At 42.6% G+C, this 26,064-nt stretch overlaps 1 protein-coding gene across 2 annotated transcripts in view; it reads right to left on the reverse strand.

Annotated features, from left to right (window-relative positions):
* Positions 1–218: 218 nt before the first annotated feature.
* Positions 219–26,064, reverse strand: part of PEAK1 (pseudopodium enriched atypical kinase 1) — an 84,377-nt gene continuing 58,531 nt past the window's right edge. The window contains exons 3-6 of one of the 2 annotated variants that reach the window (XM_042824218.1): positions 24,496–24,612; positions 22,435–22,631; positions 14,798–15,546; positions 219–7,431 (exon numbers count right to left, since the gene is read on the reverse strand). In XM_042824218.1, coding sequence (XP_042680152.1) covers positions 6,280–7,431; positions 14,798–15,546; positions 22,435–22,631; positions 24,496–24,612 — 2,215 coding nt within the window. In that variant the 3' untranslated portion in view covers positions 219–6,279. The remainder of the gene's footprint in view (positions 7,432–14,797; positions 15,547–22,434; positions 22,632–24,495; positions 24,613–26,064) is intronic. The other variant, XM_042824219.1, reaches the window with a different exon arrangement.

Genomic DNA, 26,064 nt, shown 5'->3' on the forward strand with positions numbered 1-26,064 from the left:
GAGCAGGGACTCCAGCCCCACTGCAGCACAGCCCAAGGCACCGGGCGTTGCTCATCAGTTGAAGCTGCATCACCAGCACTCACACCCATCTGCTGCTGCCCACCAGACAGCTCTGCTTGGAGCACAATCTTTTCCTCAACTTGCCATGTGCATTTTCCTCAGAGATGTGAATTCTAAGCTAACTACCTAGAAGAAAAATGAGAGAAGGTGATGTTTGCTGGAGTGTAATAAAACTAGTTTATTTACACAGTAACATGAATGCCACAGAGTACACAGCAAAGTACCACAGCAAACCAGAGTGTAACTGCCCCTGATCACAAAGGAAGGCTTGAAGTTTATATGCTTATATAAAAATGTGTACATGTTGATATGAAGCACCAGATAAAGCAATGCAACCAGGAATTCCAAATACAAATTACCCACAAGAATGGAGTTCAAATTCAAGAAAAACAAATCCCTCAGTCAAGGGATTTTAAAGAAATCTCGCTTATAAAAGATCATCCGTTTTGTAACCCCTAATTTAAAAATAATTTCTCCCCTTCTATTAAAGACAAGAACATATTGTTAGATGCTCAGCATAATTCAGTTTTAAAAGAAAAAAACCCAAGGATTTCAACCGCAAACTTTCCAATACCAACAAGCCAAATGATAAATAGAGGCCCGAGTCATTTTTGAAGAGGTGTTCCTTATGAAATGACTGTATTCAAACTTACACAATCTTAAATATATATTATATATACAATATATAATATATATATTTTCAGATTAAAGGGGGCAAAGAATACTTTTGGGATACAAAAATTCATATACATACATACGTACATATAAATGTGCCTGCACACACTCGTATGTATTTATGTATATATGTGAACATATATTTCTTCCACATTAAAAAATAAACAAATTCCAGCATCTCGTAAATCCCTGAAATTTTCCCCTTGGGTTTATGGAAAAGGAAATCTTCATAATCTGAAGTACAATCCAAATCCTCACATTCTATAGAGTGGGAATATGCTTCTGTACAGGTATGCTGAGTGTTTCATTTCTGACTGGCGACTCTGCTTGATCTGAAAGCATTCTGTGGTTTCCAACTAAATGCTGAGTGGAGCACCAATAAGGAGGCTTACAGGGAATTATTTAAATTACATTCTACGTCTGTTCAAAACCACCATCCTTCAAATACTGCATCCAGGTGAATAGTAAAATCCATAGGAACGTCTACCAGAATTTCTTCTGAAAAGCATTTTCTTTGTATTCCTTTAATATGTTTGGAATCCAGATGATAGTCCACAGAATATCTCCACAGGCCTATTATTACAGGCATTAAAAACTCTAACTCTGCCCTTCTCTGATGTTACGTTACCACGTCACCACATCACCATCTCACCTCTGTGCCGTGCACTGAAGGCTCTCTGTGCTGTAGGTTTTACAGGAGCTGTAGCAGAACCAAGACCGTCTTTGCAAAACCACAGTTGTGCACACGCTCACGCACTGAGAAATGGTCGTGCACTGCTTGCACAGAGGAGCATGCTTTAGCTCTTGTTTGGAGTAAAGAGGAAAGGAGATTGCATTAAACGGTTTGATTCAGTTACCATCGTATCCCTTAGAAAAGTTGCAACTGATTTAAATAAAACCAGAACTATTTAATTTATATTTCCACATGAATTTGTTATTACAAACAAAATATATTAACTTAAGTGGGGCTTCTCAGCACCAGAGAAACAGATACATCTTAATTCAGCAGCAAATACTACTTTTATATGCTAAAGTTACGGCCCTACGGTGCAAAGCTGCTGAATCAATTCTCTAAGTGGCCGATCACTAACACACATCTGATTTATTTAAATAATATCTTTTCCTAAAATGTTGGAACTCCTCTGTGTTGAAATGTCAAAATGATTCATTCATACCTTGTGGGGGCTGCCGGGATGCGTGGAGCACACCAGATTTAAGGTGGAGTGTTTGAGTAAACGCTGTGTGTTCCTGTCTGTGGGCCAGCAGCAAAGCATCCTAGCTTGTGCTGTTGGTTTCATTGTGTCTGAATACTGAAGAGAGATCAGGCCTTTGCACTGAACCTTGCTGAGGCTCCAAAATAAGATTCTGGATACTCTCATTCCTGAACATTTCTAGGTAAGGTTTTGCTGATAGATTCTCTTCATATTCACCTGGTTATGCATATTGACCGTATCGGATCTGAGGAATAAGTAATTCCAATGTAAGAAAGACAGAACAAACTCATCCTCCATTACATCTCCAGGGGTAGGTTATTCAGAACCTCTTTTACCAGAGGCATACATTCCATCCACAGAGCACGGTGTGCAGCACATCCACTACTGCCCTCGGGATCAGCACACCTTACCTTCACTGCTCCTTCCAAACTAAAGCAGCTCCTCGTCTCCTAGAGCTGAGATTGTCAAAGCATTAGGCTTGTTTTGATGCGGCCATCAGTCTAACCAATTGACTCGTCCTGTTCTCCCTGTGCAGATGCAGTTCCAGACCTGAAAGCCCACAGTTTTGGTTGTTAATCAGGTTTAATGCTGTACAACAAGCAACTGAGAAGAACCTGTTCACCTAACTGCAACTTCAGAAACAGATCTTATTGGATAGGTCAACTCAGTATCGTACAAAATACAGCATTTACTTTATTAATTAACTTATTTTTTCTGCATCTTAACGTGGGCAGTATTATTTATAGGGCTATTACAAGAAGAATAAGATTTCCACCAACTGACCGGCTTTGTTTGAGTTTCTGGACAAGGCACTACATGTTGTGAATCCAATCACTGTGCCCTCTCTGTAACATCAGAGAGGGTTTTAATGGCTCTAATGAGATCAGAAACCACTCATGATAGTTCTTCAAGCAAGCACGTGATTTTCCAGATGTTAGTTCCACTGGAAAACTCTTTAGAGTTCATGATAAAAATATCTGAATGACAGCTTTTATTAATAGAAAAATATATATTTACAATCAATACTGCTATCTTAGATTTGCAGCTCTTCCTATTTCTTGAGCTCAACTGAAAGTGCGACTGCTAAAAAATTCAAGGTCTGTGCACGTATCCATGTGAGTTCAAACATGCACAGCCGGGGGTTTTGTTCCTGCTGTACACAGGATCTCAGCTGCAAACAGAAGGGGATTTTTTCCTTTTGCTTCACAATTATGCTGTAGCATTCTTAGGACCTGTTTACAATCAATTTAATGCATACATTCTTGGATATTTAGGTGGCAATATCTGTTGCCAGGATGAAGGACCATCACAAACATTACCATCACCAGCATCAGAGTTATGGGCACACCTGCAAAGTCAGCCTCAAGCTCCCCGAAGGAATACCTCAGGCCAGGATGTGTTTGACTTCTCTAAAGAAGAACACACACAACATTACAAATTGCTAAAGTTTACCCAGTGCTGCACAAGAAGGGATGGGTAGTGAACATCTATCCATGCTTGCTTATACTGCAGAGTTAAAATGAGTATTGGTTCATCATAAAAAATACAAACAGAAATTAGATAGCTAGAGATACAAAGGCTTCGGACCCGTTGCATTAAATACACATGGTTGTAAAACGTTCAAAATGCCACTTTGCATGTGTGTGTTGACATGAAAGTGAATCTGAAAACACAGAAACCCACTGGCTTCAAGGAACGAGCCCCCTGCAATGACAAGTGGTCCAAGAACTGCTCCAACAGCCTACATGAGTTGGGTGAGAAGTTATGTGCACGCAGGCACTATGAAACAAACACAAACCAGACCACAGAGAACACGAAGCCCTACTCTCAGCTCAGCACTGCGACTAACAGCTAGCAGATAGGATGCATGTGGCTTGTCATGCTCGGTGTATGTAAGCCGTGAGGGCACTGCCCTCCTGCCTCCAGGTAAAGCAGGGCTGCACCCAACGTGTGTGTGATTCTTTGTAAAGGTTCTTCTACAAGCTGCTCGGCGGTAGTATAGAAACTTTCTTTCCTGATGCAGCGAAGCATCTCAACTACATACATTGCACTTGGGCTTTTAAAGCACAGTCTTTTTTTTCCCCCGTCAATGCTGCCATCCTTGCCTTCTTGCCAAGAAAAGAAAGAAAAAATCTCACGTGAAAATATATTACCCTTATCCTTGCCTGATCCTTCACTGATACAGGTGAATCAAACACAAGAATAATAATCAGAAGTTTCAAGAAGTCTTGAGAAAGGTCACAGAGACTGTCTACATACTACAGCACAATCTACGTAGGCTTACACAGTACTCAGCTTAGCTCTGAGAGATGCCAGAGAATAACACAGAAATTTCAACCCCTCCAAATGAATGGTGTGGATCCAGAGCTAGTTTTGCTGACCTTAAGCCTGCAGGACTGTTTGTTCCGTTTCCATGCATCTGGTCCAAGCATGCATACGCTGTATAAAGTGGCTATTTGTTTCAAGGCTGAAGTGAATTGATTCCTCACAGTTTTAACAATTAGAATGAAACATCCATCCATAAAAGGAACACATGGATAGCTGCATTTATGTGCCAGGAAAGTAAAGGAAGGGGCTGCAGATCTAGCATCCGGTAAAGGCTGGTGTGTAAAGTGAACACTGTAACATACAGCTTTAAAAAATACATACAAGAATTGCACATAGATCCATAGAAGAGAAGCACAGGCTCATAACTAGGGCTGTCTGCTTTCCATCACCTGGGTTAGAATATTCAGCATCACTTGTTCCTCTACATCCGAATGAGTTCTTCAGAGCGACTCAGAGAGCAATTCAGAGCCTAGCAATACTGAGCAAACACACCGTCTGTTCAACTGCAGAGGTTCTGGAGGAAACAGCCACTGGGTCAGGGAAGGAAGTCAGCAGATGTCTCTAAAAACGCAAAGCTCCTTCAGGTTGAATTTTTTCAAATTTTGCTTCTTATTCTCAGTAATTCCTGCTCTCGTCCCAAACCCCGCCTGCAATCTTTGATCTTTGAGCTATTCTGACAACGTGCCATTTTCAGGGTGTTGTCTACAGCAACATGAGCATGCACTGGTTACAGCAGACAAGAGAAGTGCAGCCAAACACCGCTGCGGGAAAAACGGATCACGATGCTGTTAGTTGTGGCTGCCAAACTTAACAGCTCCCTTGATAATTAAACAACACTGTTTTTGCCCCTTGTTTTTACCCTTCAGAGAACTGTGTCTGCAGTAAAAGTGTCTCCATTTGGCCTGTTAGCTACATGCAGACGAGCTCCAAACACTCCTATCTCCTGCCAACATGCCAGCAGAGCCAATTTCAGTCCCACTTTGCAATATGGCACAAGTGACAAGAGCAAACCAAAATAAAACAGAAGAGGTGGCTATTATTTTTGACCCCAATTCATAGCAGTGATTGTCAGAGAAGATTATACATGGCCTGTCCGTTTCAAGTCAGGCTTTAGTGCCTTTTATGACGGAAGGGGAATTTCAATTGCCCACCATGTGTTGTATTTTTATGGTATAAATGTGGTTATAGCTACAGTACATCAGCTGTCCAGACTGGTGAGCGTCAAGTAGGGGAAACAGGATAGACTAAGTGTGCATATTCTGCTTTTTAATGCAGAGGTCTTAAGCCAAGGATAACAGTCCAATTAAGGCAACATTGCTGAAATCAAGGATGAGATTAGAAAGGATGTGGGTAGGCAGTGTGTCAGACGGAGAGGAGGGAAGAGAACAAAGCACAGATGCTTATTGCCTGCTGACAGGGGTGCAATCAGCAGGACAACCACATCTGCAAGGAAAAAAGAAGGCATAAAATGTAAGAGAGAGAGGAGAATCCACTTGGTTGAGCCCAAAGGAAAGAAGAGCCCAGCCCAGCTGTGGGAGACCAAGAAATTTCGCATGGGATGTGGAATGAAAGCAGTGGGGCAATGTGGGTCATCCATCTCCCATTTACAACTAATTCATCTCTGCTATTCACTACCAATGCTACATACAGAATTGGCAAAAACTACCCAGAAGAGGAGGGCAATTTGTTTACTGTAGTTATAGAAATAGTGGTATCGAAGTTTGCTCTCCTTTTCATCCAGATATTTATCTAGCTACAAAGTGTCTGATCCAAATGCAGTCATATGTATAAAACGAATCCCTAAGAGGCCTGGCAAAAAAGCAAAGTTCTGTCATACTGGGTACAGGAGGCAATCTCTCCAATTAGAACCTATTTGCTCAGAGTTGCTGGCTTTGACATCTAGGCCTTTTTTTTAAACACTTGTTCAAAGTGTGAGCCCTAGGGCAGGCTGGAGCGAGGGCTGGGCTGGAGGTGCTTTGTAAAAAGCAGCAGGTCTTATAAACTAGTGCCGCTGCATGATTCTCACAATGCGATGAAGGGAGTCTACAGTCGCAAAAGCCAGATACTGACAACACAGCCAGTCTTCCAGAATCACTCCGCAGTCCCTGTCAAAGGACTTCTCCGCAAACTTTATCATCAGCAGCGTCCTTTTGATGTCCAGCCAGTTCTGAAGTACAGCATCTTTCCGGGCTGGGTTGGAAGATGTTCTTAGAGCGTGGAACAAGTCCTCACGTGGACCCCAAAGCAAACACTGAAGGATTCCCTTGGCTTCTGATATCAGGATCCTCTCAGAGGGGTTGGGATTCAGCAAGCAGCTGGCAAGTTGTTGAAGCCCTTGAGAGTAGAGGGAGCGGCAAGGGATCTTGGGGAGATCAGCATGAGTGTATTCCTTCTCCTTCAGCTCTGGATTCTCATCAAAGGGATTGGGTAAGTGCAGCATTTCGTAGATAAGGATGCCAGTCTGAAATTCATCGCACTTTTTGTACTGCGTCGCAGTGATGATTTCTGGAGCCAGGCGGGACTGATCCCGTAGGACCTCAGGATCTACCATATGACTCTTCTGCTTGGCCTGTGAGAAATTGCTCACTATTAACCTAGCTGGGCACGCAGTGTTGGGACTGGGCTCCACGGACTCAGAGCTCAGAGGGCTGCCTCCTGGTCTAGAATGAACCAGCAGCAGGTTCTCTAGCCGCAGATCACAGTGGGTGATGTGATAGGGTTTCAGGTGCTCCAGGCCCAAACACAGCTGTAAAAGGAGAAGACAGACCTGCCTCTCATATAAATCCGGGCTTTTGGCATGGCGAGGAGCAGACTCTCGCACAAAATCCGCCACTGTTAAGTACGGCACCTCTCGTGTGATGACCACAACACGGCTGCGTGGCTTGCTGATGGTCCCCTGGTTACCCGAGCTGTCCTTCTGCGAAGCCTCTGTGTTGGAAGGAGCGCCTCCATTCTTATGCTCAGGTTCTTGCTCTTCTTCTTGCTCTTCTTCCACCTCCGGTGCATCGGTATCTTCCCATGGAAGGAGGCGAACCGGCACTTCAGCAAGGAAATGGCCACAGTCCTGCTGGATGTTAAAGTTGATAGCCAGACTCTGCCGGATAGACAGGCTGTGATAATACTGCTGGGACTCCTTAGCTTTGCTCTTACAAATCTGGGGGAAGAAAATAAACACAACAGATATAACATAATGATTCATTTGTAAATTCTATATCCTTTTTGTAATGCGTCTACAGTCTAGCACTGTAATAATACCAGAACTGAAACACTTTGTGCTGAACTGACCTTGGCACATGAATGTGTTGCATTGGATTTGGAGCTGCAGATCAATATGTGCAAGCAGCACCCCGTGCATGTAATACTGCCTGGAAAATACAATTCAGGCATGTTGTGCTTCCAGTCAGAATAGCAGCTGATACATGGTAACTTTGCAGTGAAACCTACAATACAGTCAGTTGTTTATCCACACAATTTTATTTCCTGTTTTTCCCTCAGGTTTGTATGAAGCTTGAGCAACAACAACAAAATAATAGCAATATTTATAAATAAATATGCACATAATATCTGAACATCAGACGATTGCATGACTCAGAGTGGCATAACAAGTACCACCTATCAGCTGAGCTAAATAACTGGATGCATGCTCCTTGCCCACTGTAATTGGAAACTGAAATTCTACACACTAACACATCATTTCTTCAGTCAGGTGTGTGTGGGGGGACGGAGAGATTTGCTCTGGCTCAGCAAACTCATTAGAGAATGGTACCTTAACTGCTTTCAATCATTTGTCAGCATGCTAAGCACACACTGACATTTTGCTCTATTAAGCCATATCTCATTGCCGCCCAGAAAGATCTTGATATGTACATGATCACCATAATTATCCTTATTAATTGCGTGCGCTGTCGTAACAACTTGAAGCTCCAATCTCCTTATGACAGCCACTGGACCGCCTCTGCTGGGGGCTCTGTTCTAAGGCATTTACTCACCAAAACTGCAGTCCCACAGAGACTCATCTGTGTTGACTGCTGCATGTTAACCACAGTTCTGCTAACTTCACTGAGACCGTTCAGAGCCTGTAAGTGCATGTTTTAACCTTTCCAAGGTTAGAGCTGTATGCTGCCAGCTGGATCATCCCTATGAAATGCCTTCCCAGCCTACTTACGGCACCCTGGAAGGGAGGTGTCCTCTATCTCCTCTCATTTTTTTCCCCTGCTTTTCAGTTCTATTTTACTTTCAATCAATCTGATTCTCCTATCCTAACTGATACTAAAAATGATTGATTTCCACCGTTTAACATTGCACTTTCACACTCAGGAAAATGTAACTGTTCTGCATTTGGAAAACAGCCAGCCCTCATTACTCTTAGCATTATTCCTAACCCTGTGCTTCTTGTTGCTCTTTTCTGGGTTCCCTTTCATTTAAGACTTCTCCAGCACCAAGGAGAACAGAACCTTATATATAATAATCACTGTTATCCCTCCCAGGGTGAAAAACTCACTGATTCCACTGTTACTGTTGTGCAAAAATCCTTCACATCACTGTCAATTATACAGTCAGAATCCACAGCACAGCCAAATGTTCCCTAGCACCAGCTCTTAAATAAGAGATTTTGTTTCAGACTCCATCAAAAATGGAGATGCTAATTCCATTCCTACTGCAGGGACTTTTAGAGGTCATCTTTGTATCAACAGAACAGCAATTAGAAGACCAAATGGTATCTTGATTAAAATCAATACTGAAGTGACTGCTTTTATGAAAACAGTTTTCCCATCCTTATCCTGTTGTTAAAGAAGATAATAAAAACAAACTGTAATCACACAAATGCCCAACAACGACAGCTTTTGGACACTTCTCTCATTTCCCTTGTTTAATACATGCAAGTATATGGGCACATGAACAAGCACACCGTATCTACTGAAACAAGAAAGCTGAAATCTGATTAGAGATGTATTTCCTGCCTCTTGCTTTTTGTTTACAAACAACACCATGTGAGAAGTGGAAAAGGCAGCTGCTTTATTTAAGGCTGATTAAATTGGTGACTCCACAAACACTGAAGTTTGTACACTAAATGTTCTGTAATTGACAAACAGGAATGGAAAGCTAAACTGCCTGGAAACAGCAGCTACAGACTGCAGTATGAATCAGACACCTGTCTGAATTCATAAAACAGTGAATGGAAGAAGGACCAGCAGCAATGTGATGAGCTTTTAAGTGTCTGATTACTCTACATTCTCCTGCTGAAATACAGATGCAGTCCAGGTAAGCACTGGGCCTTCAGACTGCAGAATTCAGATTCTCACTGTATTAATACCTTACTAGAATGGGGGAAATGTGCTGCAAGCAGTGGAGACACACAGTTATTTTCCTACTGATCGGTTCTAAGCTGGTAGAATGAAATTTCTTTCACTGACTTTCTCTAGATCGAATGGAATCAGAAAAAATAAGGGCTGAGAAACTTTTTGTGCTACTTTGTTGTTTTCTGTGTTGCACTCCATACTCTGAGCTTTATCTTCTGAATTTGAAACAGAGCAGCAAATGCTGGCCTTTAATACCATTCATGTTTAATAACACAAGCCTTTGCATTTTGTATTGGAACAACCCCACCATCATCTACAACTATAATCTGAATGACTGAGATTTAAAATTTGCAAAGTAAATTAAGCAAAGTAAGTTAGGTAAGCAAAGTCTATATTTACCTTTGAAAACATTTAGGGGCCAGGTTGTGAAATCTGATGGACTCATTAACAAGTATTAACAACTCATTAACAAGACTGTGATGAATTGCAAAAGAAGCTGATACAGAGCTTTTCTGTTGGGGATGGTTAATGCTATCTCAAAAGTGTGAGTTAATATCCAACCCAGTTTTCTTTGTGTGATTTGTCTGCTCCAGTCACCTATTGTTAAAAAAATGTATGCAGAAATCCTGTTGCTTTTTCTAAGCTATGAAGAAAGAGGCTGACCTGAGTTTGGCAAGCCTTCTTTCTAATGCTGATAATGGACTGGTTGTTCAAAAGGTGAAGCAATGTCAGTAAAAAGCCCTTCCTTGTGATGCAAGAAGGCAGTGAGATGAAAGAAGAGAGATATGAGTATGAAGGAATGGGAATTTTCCACCTCCCTTTTCGCTGGTACCATGGAATCACAGAATGGCTTCGGTTGGAAGGGACCTCAAGGATCTTCAAGTTCCGATCCTCCCTGCTGCAGCCTGGGCTACCAACAGCTAGATCAAGTATTAGATAGATCAGGTTGCCCAGAGGGCCCCATCCAACCTGGCCTTGAACATCTCCAGGCATGGGTCATGCACAGCCCCTCTGGGCAGCCTGTTCCAGCACCTCACCACTCTCTCAGTGAAAACCTTACCCTGACATCTAATCTAAATCTTCCCAACTGGACATTGAGCCATTGACCACAACCCTCTGGCTGTGACCTTCCAACCAACTTCTTATCCACTGAATGATCTTCCCTTCAAATCCACCTTCCCCCAGTTCAGAGATAAGGATGTGGTGGGAAACCATGACAAAGGCCTTGCAGAAGTCCACACCAGTTGCTTTCCCTTTGTCCTCCGATGGTGTCACTCCTTCACAGAAGGCCATCAGATTGGTCAGGCATGATCTGCCCTGGGTAAAGCCATGCTGGCATCTCAGATCACCTGCTCATCCCTCATGTGCCTTGATATGTCTTCCAGGTGAATCTGTTCCACCATCTTCCCAAGTACAGACGTGAGGCTCACCAGTCTGTAGTTGCCCAGCTCCTCATCTCTCCCTTTCTTATAAATGGCAGTGATGGTTCCCCTTTTTCAGTCATGGGGGATTTCACCTGACAGCTTCAGCTTTTCAAATATGATGGAAAGCAGCTCAGTAACCACATAAGCCAGCTCCCTTAGGAGCCAGGGATGTATGTGGTCTGGCCCTACAGACTTGTCTCACAAGGTGATCTCAGACTTGGTATGTCTTGGTCTTCTCTTCAGTACATCCACAGCAACCAAACTTTGGTCATGTTTATTTGGACAGGACAAAATTCTCTATATCCTGCCAGTTCAATATTCTTCTTGTTTTTGTTTTTGTTTCTTTTTTTCTCCTTCACAAAGAAGGAACATTTTAATGTTTCAGAGTTTTTAAAACTTGTTCTGCATTAGCTTTTATTTTTCCATTACGGATCCTGTAGCCTAGGCTGGCTTCCATTTCACCAGCAGGGAATCTCATTTCCACTCTGTCCTGTGCATTTTACAGGGCATCGGTGAATTTAAAGTAAGATGAATATTGTGGGAAATGAATTTACAAGTGCTGAAAATGAGAAACACAGAAGATCACAAAGGCTGCACCATCTGTGCTGCTCTGTTGTATTACACACAGGGACAACTGCAAATGAAATTCTGTGTAGAATGAAAGCTCGCTAATCCCAAATTGATAGCTTGTTCTTGGCACAGTGTTTTCTTTCCGAGGAGGCCAGTTTGATCTCTGATTGACCTCATTTTCTTGATCTGGCTTCGAAACAGAGCTTTGACTTTTTAATGATGTGCCAGAACGCAGAATTCTGCACTATCAGAACTGATCTTGGAAGGGGCTGAAGTTTAATGTGGGTGGCTTTATTTTGATCTGCAGCATGACGTTCTGGGGTGACATTTGAGAAAAGTTCTGCAGGCTCCGCTAGGAAACGGCCTCGACAAAAAAACCCACCAAATCTCAGCACACCAAGTGACAAACTAAATATAACCGGAATATAATTGCCAGTGCAACTAGGAAGCTGTCAGCCAATACTATTTATTTCTGCACTGCTCCACTTTATACATGGAACGAGAACCTTAGCAGAAATGTTTCACTCACAGAGAAATTCTGCCACCCTGAAGCAATCAGAACAATATATATTTAATTGCTTGTTTGGAGCTGTTTGTACCTTTGCAAGTCCTGTTATCCTACCTGACCCGCACTGCAGCACATGCCTATGGCCAGACCACGTGTGGTGAAGGCCATAGCCTCAGCTCTTTGATTTCCTTACATTTGCATGGACTCTGAACCATAATCACTATGTGTGCCTATTACATTGCACTATCATTTCCTTGAGAGTTTGATATCGAAAGTAGAAGTTGTTTCCTTCACTGCACTGGCACAGTAATTCACGTTGTCTAACCATTATTCATTCTGCGTAATTGCATTATTATTGTTTTTTTAAGGTCCCTGGGATATTGCTGCCATATTAAGTCTGTTTAGGGATTGTAAGAGCTGGACTTGTCCAGTGCACTTCGTAGAGAAAACTGGTTCTCAATCCTGCCTTTATTTCTGTTTTGGGGCAAGAGGGTTAAAATGACAGAAACATGCATTTATTTGAGGCAGATAATGACATCATTGGACTCATACAAAAAATACTCATGATAGTAAATCTGGCACATCTGTTGAAACTGAATTCGAACAGTCCCTGTGATACAGGAGCAACCTGTTAGGAGATTTTATAAAAAAAATCACAGCTGAACTCAGCAACAAATGTTAAAACGATGTTGAAATGTACTGAAGCTCATCGTAAGGGGAGAAATCCACTAACTGTAGTTTAAAGTTGGCAATGCAATCCAGGGTATTAGCATAGAGAATGCAATAATAAAAACAACTACCAAAGAAGTGTAGAACTAAAGAGAGCCCAATCTGAAAGAGAAAATGAAAATACAACAGTAATCCTGTACGTGGGCCTTGCTTGGCTTATGGAGAAATCAGAGGGTGTCTGTAGTGAGACTATCTTCCAATTCCACATCAACTGCAGGGCAGGGCATTTCCCAGAATAACTCCTCATCTTCACATGACAGCAAACGGCTCACTGTGACCTCCAGCTGAATGATGCTGTGATGGATACGTCTCTCATGCTTGTCACATCTAGGATGCTATGACACAATTTTGTAGTCCGAGAACTACAAAACGTGTGGAAAAAATACAGCACTTATAATATATAGTATTTGAGCGCATGACATTGCCATGCTCTGGCCTTACTGGCTTTGTACAAGGTGCCTGTCCTCTGCTTAAATGTTTTAAGTAAAAGCACAGGTCCTGCCTGTCAGGCTGTACTTTCAAGGCACACACACACTGTACAAAGTGGAATCGTGGAGCTAACCCAAATCTGCCCATGTAGAAAATTACAACTTTGGGTCCCAGAAGCAATGTTGTTTGTATCACTGTGCTGAAAGCAAACCGACAAGAACCTGAGTAACACCAAACTCGATTCTGCAACCAGACCAGATTGGCAGATAAATTCACCATCTTATTCATGATCTTTTCTCGGCTGCTTTGCACCACTGGGCATGGCATCACACAGCATCCATATCGAACTTCAAATCTTTCCCAGAAGAGTACCTTGGTTACTAAAGAAATGCAAACGACTGTGCCCACAAATTTGCCTTGAAAAAATGCCCTTTCAGATGAAGGTGTCAACTGCAACAACCTTACCTTTCTGTTATTCACTTATCTTTCCTGTAAGCAGTCATGCAGGAGCGAAAGCAATGTTTTGCTCCTTTAAAACAGCACCTTTCCGAGAATGCCAACGTGCTCTATGAGGAATAATGACTTATGTCTCACACCTGTGCTGGGTAATAACTGCTTTATCTCAGTTTCAACGAGGAGGAGGCAGGAGTTCAGTGATTTGCACAAGGACATACAGGAAGTCTGACAGACCCATGACTCTCAGCTGTCTTTCTCACTGTCCTCCTACCCTATAAACACTGAGAACTGGAGAGAGGCAGAGCTCAGAAAAAATAACCAATATATAACCTATGAAGTATCAACACCTAGCGAGACAGCTGCCAACTATTCATTAATACAGAGCAGTAAGTCCAGTAAATCTTACTGCTTTTATGGACTTGCTGAACAACCACCTCATCATAAATCAATTGTTTCTTTAGCAAAAGGCAACAAAGTCGAAACGGACAAGCTCAGCTTTCTTATCATTTTCATGCTATAGTTCATAGGGCAACACTGATGGCCAGACAGATTTTGAAAGGCTGGTCATGACATGGTGACAATTTAAGAACCAGTATGGCAACAGAAAAACATACAGCTCTGGAGTTTACATTTAAAACTACACGGCTCTAAAAGTGGAAAAAATTTTAGGTCTTCTATAATTAAGAGTGCTGATTTATTATCGTCTGATTTAGTACTTCAACACAGGTTAATCTGCGTGCAGGGGAATTTTTAATACTACAAATTCCCAGAAAAGTGCTGACCAGTCTTAAAATAATACAGCTTTCTCTTCAATATTTCACTGAACAACGATCATGCTAAAGACTGAATTGCACTGATCTTCTTTTAATAATTTTGGAGTTGCAATAAAAAGAGACGAAACTTCAACAGCAGGTACGAATTCCAGACACGGCTCTTGACAGAAGGAAAAGCCTTTGTCCCTTTGTCTTGGGATTCTTATTTTTCATGCACCACTACAAGTAATACTGTAGGACCAACCACACCTGGGGGCAGTGCAATTATGGCTACTGTTGCTACAATCTGTCGCTGATGTCTAAGGTCACCACTATTCAAAACCCCTCTTACCTTGACTGCATAATTGTTGAGAGGATCTTTTGCATAAGAAGCCGGGTAGTAAACTGCATCACCTGCCTCACAACACGGCTTGTCACTGGTGAGCCTGAAATCCGACCAGCTGTCTACTCCAAATCGCAGCTGGTCTTTTTGTCCGGCCATGAACAAGTCTTCACATTTAAGTGCCAGCTTCTTCAGCGAATCGGTGTGAAGGTTTCGGATTTTACCTACCACTTCTTCTCGATTTTCAATTCCCCGATAAAGTGCTTGCCTCTGTGGCTTCTGGACACCTCTGCTCTGCTTAGACTGCGAGACACGTCTCCCCGTCAGAGACTCCATGCTATTGGAACAGCGGTCCTTAATACTGATAGTGGTTAGGCTGGAAACACTGTTAGTTGCTGAGGTGGTTGTCCTTAACTTTTCTGTAGGCCTGTCCAAGGAATCTCCCGACTCGTTGTCCAGTGCCTTGAGCTCCAAGCTGACCGAGGAGCAGGCGCTGCTCGCTTCCCAGTTGGTGTCAATGTCATAGGTGGGATTGGCCACAATGCACAGATTGTTCTCAAGAGCTTGCTTCTGGAGATCTCTGGGACTGGGCTCTGTGTTAGCTCTCAAAATTGTCTTTTTTGGCAGTGGAGGCGGTGTTGGCTGTAAGTTGTTCAATGTCTCCTGCTCTACTATTCCTCCAAAGGCAATGGCATCGTCCAAAGCTCCCTTCGGCTGCCTCGGCTGTTTCGGAGGTATCATGGCTGCTCTGGACTGTCCTGTGGGGTAAGAAAACAACAGTACTTTGCATCTGCTGCTCATATTTGCACTTTGCAAACAAATCTAAGAAGGGAAAAGAAAGAAGCTGACTAGAACCCCCTCCTCCCATTTGGAGAATAGCTGAATACATACCTGAAATGATGAACTTACGAGAAAGCAAAATGACTAAGTCAGCACCGTGCATCTATTATCACACAGAGCCAGTCTTTATTTGACCTTGGTACGGGTATTAAGATCAGTTCCAGTGCTGACAGTGCTTGCATTTTATATCACATAGCACTAATTACAAAATGTGCAAGCAAAACCCAAAAATGAGTTTTGGCACTCCGGTCAATTTCAGTTTCAGTAATTATGCTCAGCCTCCCTTGGTTCCGTCTGCAGCCAAACATCTGTAATGGGATCCTTTACTTCCTATTCCGATGGACTGAAGCGATGGGTGGGTGCTGCTAAGTGGCTTTGTGTACTATTTCTGTGAAGGTACATCTCTCTAGAAAGTGAAGTCATCTTTTTTATATATCCTCATAACAGTTTCTAAGGAATTCGATCGCTTTGATTTGAAATGTGCTAAAGGGGCTGAAAGCATTGTTTCACAAGGTAGAACAGAACAATTCCCAGGCAAACACTGTAATTTAACAGCTTCAGCAGATGCGTCAGAAAGGTAAGATTGCTCTAGCAGATGCATTAGTTGAAAACAAGGAAGTTGCACCTACTTTCACAGAGGTTGACAAGCATGCTGCTACTGGCTTCAGAGAGAGTAGGATCATAGTTTGATATTACAAAAACATCAATATCTTTTACCCACCAATTTTTTACACCCATCCCCACCTGTAGCGTTCTCAAAGAGTTCCTTTCCTGACTGGCCACAGGCACCCTTGCTGGCAATACTGAGTTCACAGACACCCTGACAGAGATTCAGTCGAGAGATTCCACACAGCAGGTTTCATGTACAAACGCATGGGATTTCCTTAGAGACCAGTTAGCTTTCACAGTGTGTGCTTCTAGAGAAGATACACTGCTGCTGATGTGTTTTGGATGCATTTTGGAGTGGATGATTATGTTTAATAACTGCCAGAGTTCTTGGAAATAAAGAATAACTGACACCAATGTAAGAGAAGTAAAAACAAAACCTACCAACCAACCAACAACCCAATAAACAGACCAATAAATGGCCAGCTTGCTGTGTGTTTGGGACAATTAAACAGTTGTCATTCAGACCAGAACGAGACTTTTCCCCTCTTCATACTCAGCTGTTGTTTTCAGAAGAATTATTCCATCCATTTTCTCCTGCTGCTATAAGGATCACTGGCAATCACAGTAAGGTGGGGAGCTGATACCGACAGACAGCTGTAGCACAGCAGCCACGAAACACAATTATGCACTGCAGAATTTCAGCTGAGCATCTTTACCAAGAAGGGAACAGCCCATGGAAACATGCCACAGCCGTCTGACTGTCCTGGTAAGATGTGGTACGTGCTGAATCCTTAAAGAGAGAACCATACCCACAAACAGAACAGTCCTGAGCCTTCAATTTCTAACAATCATTCTCTTTTCAGTCATTCCCAGGAGACATCAGAAGCGACAGTCATATCTCTATCTTTTATTTAAGCTCAAGAATCCCCCAGAAAAGCCAGATGGATTTTGTGATAAGCCTGGATATTCCAATGTTTACAAACTGCATCTTGAGCAGGAAATTCTGTTAACTTGGTATTTGCATTGGCTGTGGATCTTTTCAGCCTGACTGTCAGGTAAAATTGCACAGGGCTGCTCCCATGGGTCACCGCTTTTTAGCTCACATATAATAAAAATGCTTAAAGGTTGGAAAGACTGGAGAATCCCTGTGTATGTCTCTCAAACCATCATGAAGGTCACTTAAAAAAAACAAGTAACCCTGGGGACCCTCTGCTGCTCCTTTCTGACCTTTGTTCTGCAGTGAGTGTGCTCTACAGAGCTTCCCTCACTCTCCTCAGCTCCTAACACTGCTGCCAGCTGAGCAGGAATGAAACTGCGTCAGATTGCAGGTGTGAGGAGTGCCACGATTCACAGGCAGAAGCAGAGCTGATATCTGCGTGCCAGAATCACGCATCCAAACGCACAACATGAGACAAGTTCACTTCTACTTCGGATGCATTTTTCTTGCTGATCCAAACACGTCGTCTCATGCAGCAGTTCTCTGCTCTTACAGAATCCCTGCCCTCTGTCCTCCTCCCCGCGACATTCTGTATCACAGATCACTTCTCTGTTTTATCACCGTTACCCTCTACCCCACTATGCCAAAATAGACTAGTTGGTGGGTTTGGACAAAGGTTATTCTTTCAGGAGGCAGTTTCCTAATTTGCCTGGTCCGCGTGACTCCTAAGCTTGCACCAGTGAGAAAACAAATCAGAGTGGCAGCAGCCGAAACCCTCTCCAAGAAAGGTAAGATTTATAAGTGTTTCTTCCTGACTCTGTATTTCCTGCCTGCTTTAATAGCCCTGTCCTCCAAAAGCCATTCATACAGAGGAGTGCTGCTACTGCAACCACTGACTTTCACTCCTTGTAGCTTTTGTATAGCTTTTGGAGCTGACATAAAAACATAGCCAGAGGAGCTTTTATAACCAGAAATAAGACTTTCAGATGTCTGGTAGGGTAGCAGGATCCAGAGAACTGCAAGAACAAGTCAGTATGTAGTTTCTTTTTCAAGTATTCCCAACTCAGGCAAATGAGCTTGTAAAGCTGCCGTGTTTCAGTGCAGCTCCTCACCACAAGAACCAGTTTTCCATACCAAAAGCTATCCATGCAGGTTAAGTGCCTGACAAACACTATCTGGCCTGCTTTAATGCTGACTTCTTAATACACAGCATTACTTCCATGCCCAGATGACCAGGCCTTCCAGCTCAGCCTTTCCCAAGCATGGCATGGATACAGCATGCACATTCTTTACATCATTGCCTGGGAAGAAAAAGTTTGTCTTCAGTTTTGTTCCTGCTTGAAGGCACAAGAACATTCTTTTGCACACAAGTACTGGCAAAGCATTTGCTGTTTTTCTTGCCTACCACTTCGTTCTCCCTTGAACGCTCAGCTTCCTCAACTACTGCACAGACTCTCCAACCTTACAACCCTGCAAGATGAAAGGAGGAACAGGCACAATATCAAGCTACCACTTAAAGATCTTTCAAGAGGCTTCCAGATTGTTCAGAGACTGAAAAAAAATTAACTCTATAAAGACAGCAGCTTTATGGAGAGCTTTAAGTAATTCTATAGTACAAAATCTTCCACTGTAGAATCTTACTACACAATTACTGCAAATTCATAAATTACAAATTAAATATTAATTAATAGTCTCTGAACACCATGCAGAGATATGAAATTCTAAATCAGCCCTAAAACAGATTTTATTTTATTTCTCTGGGTAACTGATCTATCCTTTTTACAGAATTTTCACATTTTGCATGGTCAAGAAAAGCCAATGTGAATAATCATACAACGTGGGTAACCAACCTTCCAAGACAGCATCTAGCAAAATCCCAGCAGAACTAAAGTGAAATCCATGGATTCTGTACTCTAGAGACCAGAGAGGGAGAGGAATTTTTGTGTGGCTCCTTATGTGCCTGCAGGGAAGCTGAGATAGGGCTGGGCAGACAGCATGGCTGTATCCTAACATCAGTAGTTTGAGACTGCACAGAACAATTCTGCAGTGAGAAGGGCTTGGCTACTGTCATGGCAGCTGAGGGTTAAAAATGAGATACACGTAACCTCTCTACTCCTATTGATAGAGCCAGCAACACCCTGAGCTCTTTTATACCATCACTATGGTGGGATCTTTTATTTCCTAAAAAATCCCAAGTCTGTTATGTTGTATCCAATTCCCAGAAGAGAATCCCTTATCTTGCAAGGCTTTCCTGCATTGTTTTAATTCCTAGATGTATGCATTTACACATCAGATGAAGTAACAGCTACAACTTGCATTTTATTTTGCTTTTATGGCCTGTATAGCTCTGGATTGTATTTTATAAATGAGCTTTCTCAAGCATTGCATCTGCAGTTTGGTACCTGACAGATAATTGCTTGCAGGCAGGACTGCAAACTGCTGATGGGACAACTGCTGTGAGAGAAGTGGAGGGCCAGAACCATTACTGTAAACTACGACCCCACTTAATCTTACTGTTATTTCTGTTCCTAACATTTCATGTAACGTGTCACAACAGAAAACGAGACACTTATCAAAGTAAGGATGTGATATTGTTTGCTTTTCCATAAAAAAAGAAAGAGCGTGTATTAGAATAGTATTTAAAAAGGCAACCTTGTGCATTATGCTGCAAATTGCCATGTTCATTGCTATAGCAAATTGCTGTATGTTTTCCAAACTCCATCACAGACTGCAGTATGTAACCATAAAAAGGTAACTGTAGATACAACTGCAGCTGAAACAAAAGCAAGCATAATTTAACTCAATTATCTTACCTATTTCCTTATTATCCTATCTCTCATTTCCACACGTTGGTATTTGTTAACTCCACAAAATATATGATTTTGCTGCTGGGGTGGTGGAAGAGTGCAAAAAGTAGGAGTTGCTCTGTGCCCTCACTACTCATCTCATGATAGCCATCTGAATTCTGGTGAAGCCGCTCGAATAAACCAGGAAAAAGTTTGAACTGCAGCCAGAGAATGCAGTGCCATTTAGGGTAGCATTGCTTTTAACAACTAGCAGAAAGCTTGCCAAGCCAGGCTAAGTCAAGCCTACAAGTTACTTTAACTCTTTCACATCTAAAATGTACTCTGATGACCGTGAAGCTGGATGTGAGCTGAGGGTGAGGATAAGATTTGGAACGAAATGCTCGTCTCCTTCCTTCTCGGACACCCCATGAACCTGGTGGGTTTTGTGTATGTCCACAGATGAATGTTCCACAATTTCTCTGGGCAACCTGTTCCAGAGTTTCACGATGCTTTATGATTACATTTCACATGAGTTTACTGCTCTCACTTTGTGGGAAGAAAAGAGGCCTACAAACAAAAGCACTTCTAGCCGCCACCAGGCCTAACAGCTTGCAGAAGTGAACTCAACTGAGTAAAGATTTAAATACAAGAATCACAATTACACTGCTTTGGATGTGAAATGCAAGCAATCTTTTGACTGTAGGAACGCTATGGAACACAGTGACTCCTCATGAGCAGTGATATGTCATGCATTAAATGTTACAGTAGGCTTCATCCTTTTTATGTTAGTCTGCTTAGGATTATGGGCTAACCAGACATCAGCAGTTTTATGTACCTAAATTTACTGTCTGGATCGTATCTATAATGTATTTATGTCCTAAATATGGAAAACATGTTGATGCTGACCTATACATATATCTCAATGAATGGAAAATAATTAATTAGGTCTTTGGATAATTCCTCCATAAAAATCTACATTTTAATTGTTCTTGAATTGCAGTTTCTTGGTAGATGTTGATATCATTCTTTGGCAAGGTATTTTCCTCTTTACATTTCATAAACAGTAAATCTGAATTTAATTATGCTTTATTATAAGAACAGGCAATCTCAGCCCCAAATTCGCATTTCAGCAAAAAATATGCAACAGTATTGGTAAATATTTAAGAAATGTATGCACCTGATGGTCCAAAACTTTGGTCCCCAGTCCCTCAAACATGTATGGACATGCCAAAGTCTTATATGTCTGAGCCATCTCAATGCAGTCAGTTTATTCTTGTATTTACATATTCCTAAAAATGAACAAATGAGGGATTTTTGCTCTTCTACAAAGCTGGCTGCGGGTCCTCCCAAATTCACAGTACTCCAAACCAAAACACTTTGGAAAACAAGGTGCATCACATTGTTACTGTGCTTTGGAGGATGCTTATTTGCTTTCCACAGAAGCCCTGTGTACATGCAGTTTTTCATATGACTCAGGAACTCAGTGGTAGCTGAGCCAACAGTGCAGTCTGCTCAGGATATTCCTACTTTACATTTATACAAAAGAAGAGAGGTAAACTCTCAAACTAGGATAAGAAAGGCTTCAGGCAGCAAATGATGACTGCAGATGTTTCAGCAGTTAGTGATACTGTAAAATAGAGGGCCCTCTCTTCTGCTAAAGCTTGGAAATACACTGAAACCTAATTATTGTTTTCAAAACATTGATAATTTAAGCTGTACATTAAGGCTCTTTGATAAAATTCCTCCAAATAGATCATAGGATCATAGAATGGACTGGGTTGAAAAGGACCACAAAGCTCATTCTGTTCCAACCCCCTGCTGTGTACAGGGTCACCAACCAGCAGCCCAGGCTGCCCAGAGCCACATCCAGCCTGGCCTTGAATGCCTGCAGGGATGGGGCATCCACAGTCTCCTTGGGCAACCTGTTCCAGTGCCTCACCACCCTCTGTGTGAAAAACTTCCTCCTCATATCCAACCCAAACCTCCCCTGTCTCAGTTTAAGACCATTCCCCCTTGTCCCATCACCACCCACCCTCACAAACAGCCTTTCCCCCCTCCTGTTCATACGCTCCCTTCAAATATTGGAAGGCCACAGTCAGGTCTCCCAGAAGCCTTCTCTTCTCCAAGCCAAAACGTGTCTTTGAAAAGCATCTCTGAGGCATTCTTAGAGCCTCTCTGACACCTTTGCCCCCCCTCCAGCCCAGACAGCCCTGACACCCTCCAACCCCCCCCACAACACCCCATAGATCCCTCCAGCCCCCTTACACCCCAAGCCTTTGTGCTTGTTCCATCTTTACTTTCCCGGTTGTATCCCTCAGAACGAGGCAAGATAATTTATCCTTCTGTAAATAGAAATTACAAGCATATCTTTAGGAACCAGCTTTATGAAAGCGCAGTAAGTAGCTTGAAAGACAAGGTTCTTCACAAACACGCTTGGATCTAACTCTTACTCTCCTCTGTAAGTATGCATTTACCTAAATTGCTGTACGTAGCACTGCAAGGATTCAAGTCAGAGGGATGTGGAGCTTCTTCTTTGTCTTCCTCCCCCTGAGGGGCGCGGACAGCAGACACTGGTATGACCGAGGCACTGCCACCATTGTCCTGCTTCACAAACACGGCTCTTGGGACGCGGGGGGACAAGTCCTCCAGCGTGGTATCATCGGGCACTTGACTGAAAGAAACAGCACAAAATCATTTGGAGACCAGGGCTAGACCCTAACGGCAAAACACCACAAGGTACATGACATATAGAGGGAAGGAAATTAAGAAATAAGCTCCTTTTGCCCACCTCTTCTTTTAAGAATAACCTTCTAAAACACTTATTGTTTTCCTACTAAGGTGAAGCAACTTTTGACTCAAACAGTAAAAATAATTCCTACCTTTCACACAAAAGAGATAATGAAATGTTTTACAGCTGACTACAATCAGCACGTGTATGCAGGAATGACTCTGCATAAAAGATGTGGACTCATAAAACAGCAGCAGAGGTTAAGGTGCCTTTTACCAGTTAGAATAATTTTACCTAAATCAAAAATACTGGGGTACAGCGAGGGGACTGTAAGTGTTAATAAATGCATTTTCATATACTGGTAGGATTTTGGGAACAGACTTTGGGAAACCTCGCTGTCAATTTCCCATCTAACATTCTCCAGGATTAGCATCCATCTTCTCGTGTATTAGGTCAGTCACAAAGGCCAGGAAAACATTCCTCTGCCCTTAGCTATGAGCTTCTAATCAAACTATGATTACTTATGGCACAGAACTACAAACTGATGGCTTCAATCAGCTTTCATAGATATGTTTGCAGCAATAGGACTTAAAAATTATACATAATATATCAAAAAAGCACTGTGTTCAGGTTTATTAAACGAACAAACAGTGCTGCTGAAAATGTAGCAGCAGGTATCAATAACGTGCCAGATAAAACACGTTGGAGATGGACCAAAATACTTCCATATTTTTATGCTCCCTCACTCACAGAAACAAATACTGATGATAGCCAAATCTTCAGAGCGTCTGTCCTACCCATCAGTTCTCATTATTCCATCCTGATCAAATCGAACAGCAAGAATTTTAAATACTCGTGCCCTCCATAAGGGTGAGGGGTGAGCACCTCCTCCAAAAGATGATCACCACATCATGTAAAAAGGTGTTTAATTTTTATGCCAAAGACTTAAAACAATGCAACTTCTGATGAGCAGCAACAAAAAACCTGCTTTTTGAAACAGGCAGAGCAGCTGAGTTTCCACGGCACAAATCCTTACAGTGGGGAGGCAGGCCGAACCCTCAAAGAGTTAACATAAGTGATAAGCACAGGTCTTTCCATTCTAATCCCGAGCCAAAATACTGAAAATCATGATACACAACCTTCTAGCAATCCCAACCCGGCTGCAAAGATTAAAACATGCCAACAGTTTGCACAACACAAGGCCCCACGTATGGCGCAGCACGCACATGCTGTTCTGCCCTCAGCCTCACGAGCTGTAACTGCAGGCGGTTGCAAACAAAACTCATTAGAACTTGTTAGTAAAGAAGGAAATGGCACCACTTCAAATAGCTGCAGCCTTTAATCAGCATTAAAAATTCTGTTCATTTTTAGTACCGTGCATAGCAATGGTGTGAAGAACATTCCATGTGCCCTGAACAGATCCACATGAAAGAGTTAACCTACGGTAACACCCGAGTAGAGCGCATATGAGATTAAAGCAGTGAAAAGGCTCTTCAGACGATGAGGATTAAACTAAAGACCTGCTCAGGTCGTTGCTGTGAATTACAGACATACCCGCGCTGCTCAGTAAGGAAGTTTTCTTTCAGAAGGAAGAGTTTCTAACAGCTCTGCAGCTCTGCCATGGCCGTCCAGCAAAACTAGCATGGCTCCAAGCCACGGCTTAGTACTGACTGGTGTGCTACAGAGCAGACTCATCCTCCATACCAGACACATGCAAGCACATACGCTAAACCTAAGCTCAAAAGCATTCTGCCAAACAACGTAAACCAACAGCGCCAAGGAAGAAAGAAAAAAAAAACCAACTCACCCACTGTACTCACTCACACAATTCCCCATTAAAGGAAATTCTTTCAGGGCCTTCTTGAGTCTTTTAATCATGTCTTGAAACTCTGGCGAGCCATTGATTCCACAGTGTTCTGATGCGCTACAAGTTGTGCAAGCTGTGAGCAACAGGCTGAACTCTGCACAGAGTGATACACCTACTGCACCTTCATGTTTACCTTCGGGGGTTGGCCCAGGGACTTGCCAGAGCGCCCCAGGAGAGCACTGAGTTACAGCCCTGCCTTCTTAACTCTTCCACTGCTTCCGTGCATGGAAAACAGGTCACAAGCTACTGCATCAGGGTTTTGGTATGACAGCTATGGTCTTAGTCATGTTAATTAGCTAAGGAAAAGCAGGTTCAGATTTCACTGTTAAAAGTAAGCGAATCTTGAGCTGGTATTCCAACCCATTTTAGTGTCCGAACCTAATACAGCCTGAATTGCAGCAAGGAGATGTCAAGCCATGAAATGTTAGGAAATGGTTCCCTGTAACTTAACAGTGATGAGAGAGAGATCCTGAGAGATGAAGCATACATACGCTGACTCAATGAGCAAAAAGCCAGCCTGTAATCATCTCTGTCATCACACAGGGGGAACAAATGGGGAAAACCTCCTCGCTCATAAAACAACAAGAACCAAAGGCACGATTGCTTTTGCTTCGTGCAGTCGTCTAAACAGTTAAAAATATATTAGTGTCCAAGAAAAGTAGAGCAGAGTGTCTGATAAACAAACTGTTCTTTAAGATCAGAACCATTAAAGCCTGATAAATTCATATATTCTTGTTGACTGCAAGTGATACTGAAAGCTATCCCCTTATTTGGGGATATTTACAGATATTTTGCCAGGATGGATTCTTTGATGCCTTGCGTAAGAGCACATATTTAGCTTCTGCCATAGAGGGTGCGGCCTCCCCTGTCCGAGCCTTTTACTGCTCCCTGCTTTATTTCAGAAACAAACTTCACAGGAAATGAATTACTTCCCTTAAGGAGCTCTGCTCCTGAGGCACACAGGGCACAAACCACACGATTCTGCTCACGGAGGGAGGAGCCCTCCATACACAGCCAGCACGTGTTTTCTCAACAAGCTGAAATTACGCATGGCAAAAAAGCTTGACATAGCAATGACTGTCCTTCAGACATTACTGAAAGCACACACCTGAGATTTGCACGTGTACAAGCTCAACATTGTTTTAAAAGCAGCTTCCTGCAAGGTCAAATGCCTCCGCTTCTTCCCTCAGCTTATCCTGCTCTACAGTTTCTGTAAGATGATGTGGTTCGACCTGCCTCAGTCGCCTGAGAACAGGAAATGTGTTATTTTTTGTAAGGATGGTGGCACCACAGCTATTGCGTGACCCACATTTTGCTCTGCTCAGTGCATGCCTTCTCCATCAGTGATTAATAAACAGCAATGAATACGAGGCAGAAAAAGAAGTGAGTGGTTCTGGAAGTGTCCTCATGGGCCTGGGTCAGATCTAGAGGTCAAGCTGAGGGCCAGCGGTCCTGCATAAGGCAGGCCTTGTGTCCAAGAAGCAGAAATCAGTGACAGAAGCACAGCAA

The sequence above is a fragment of the Centrocercus urophasianus genome, unplaced genomic scaffold (assembly GCF_019232065.1).
Source record: "Centrocercus urophasianus isolate 14NV4802_14NV808 unplaced genomic scaffold, USGS_Curo_1.0 seq_23, whole genome shotgun sequence".
Taxonomy (NCBI): Eukaryota; Metazoa; Chordata; class Aves; order Galliformes; family Phasianidae; genus Centrocercus; species Centrocercus urophasianus.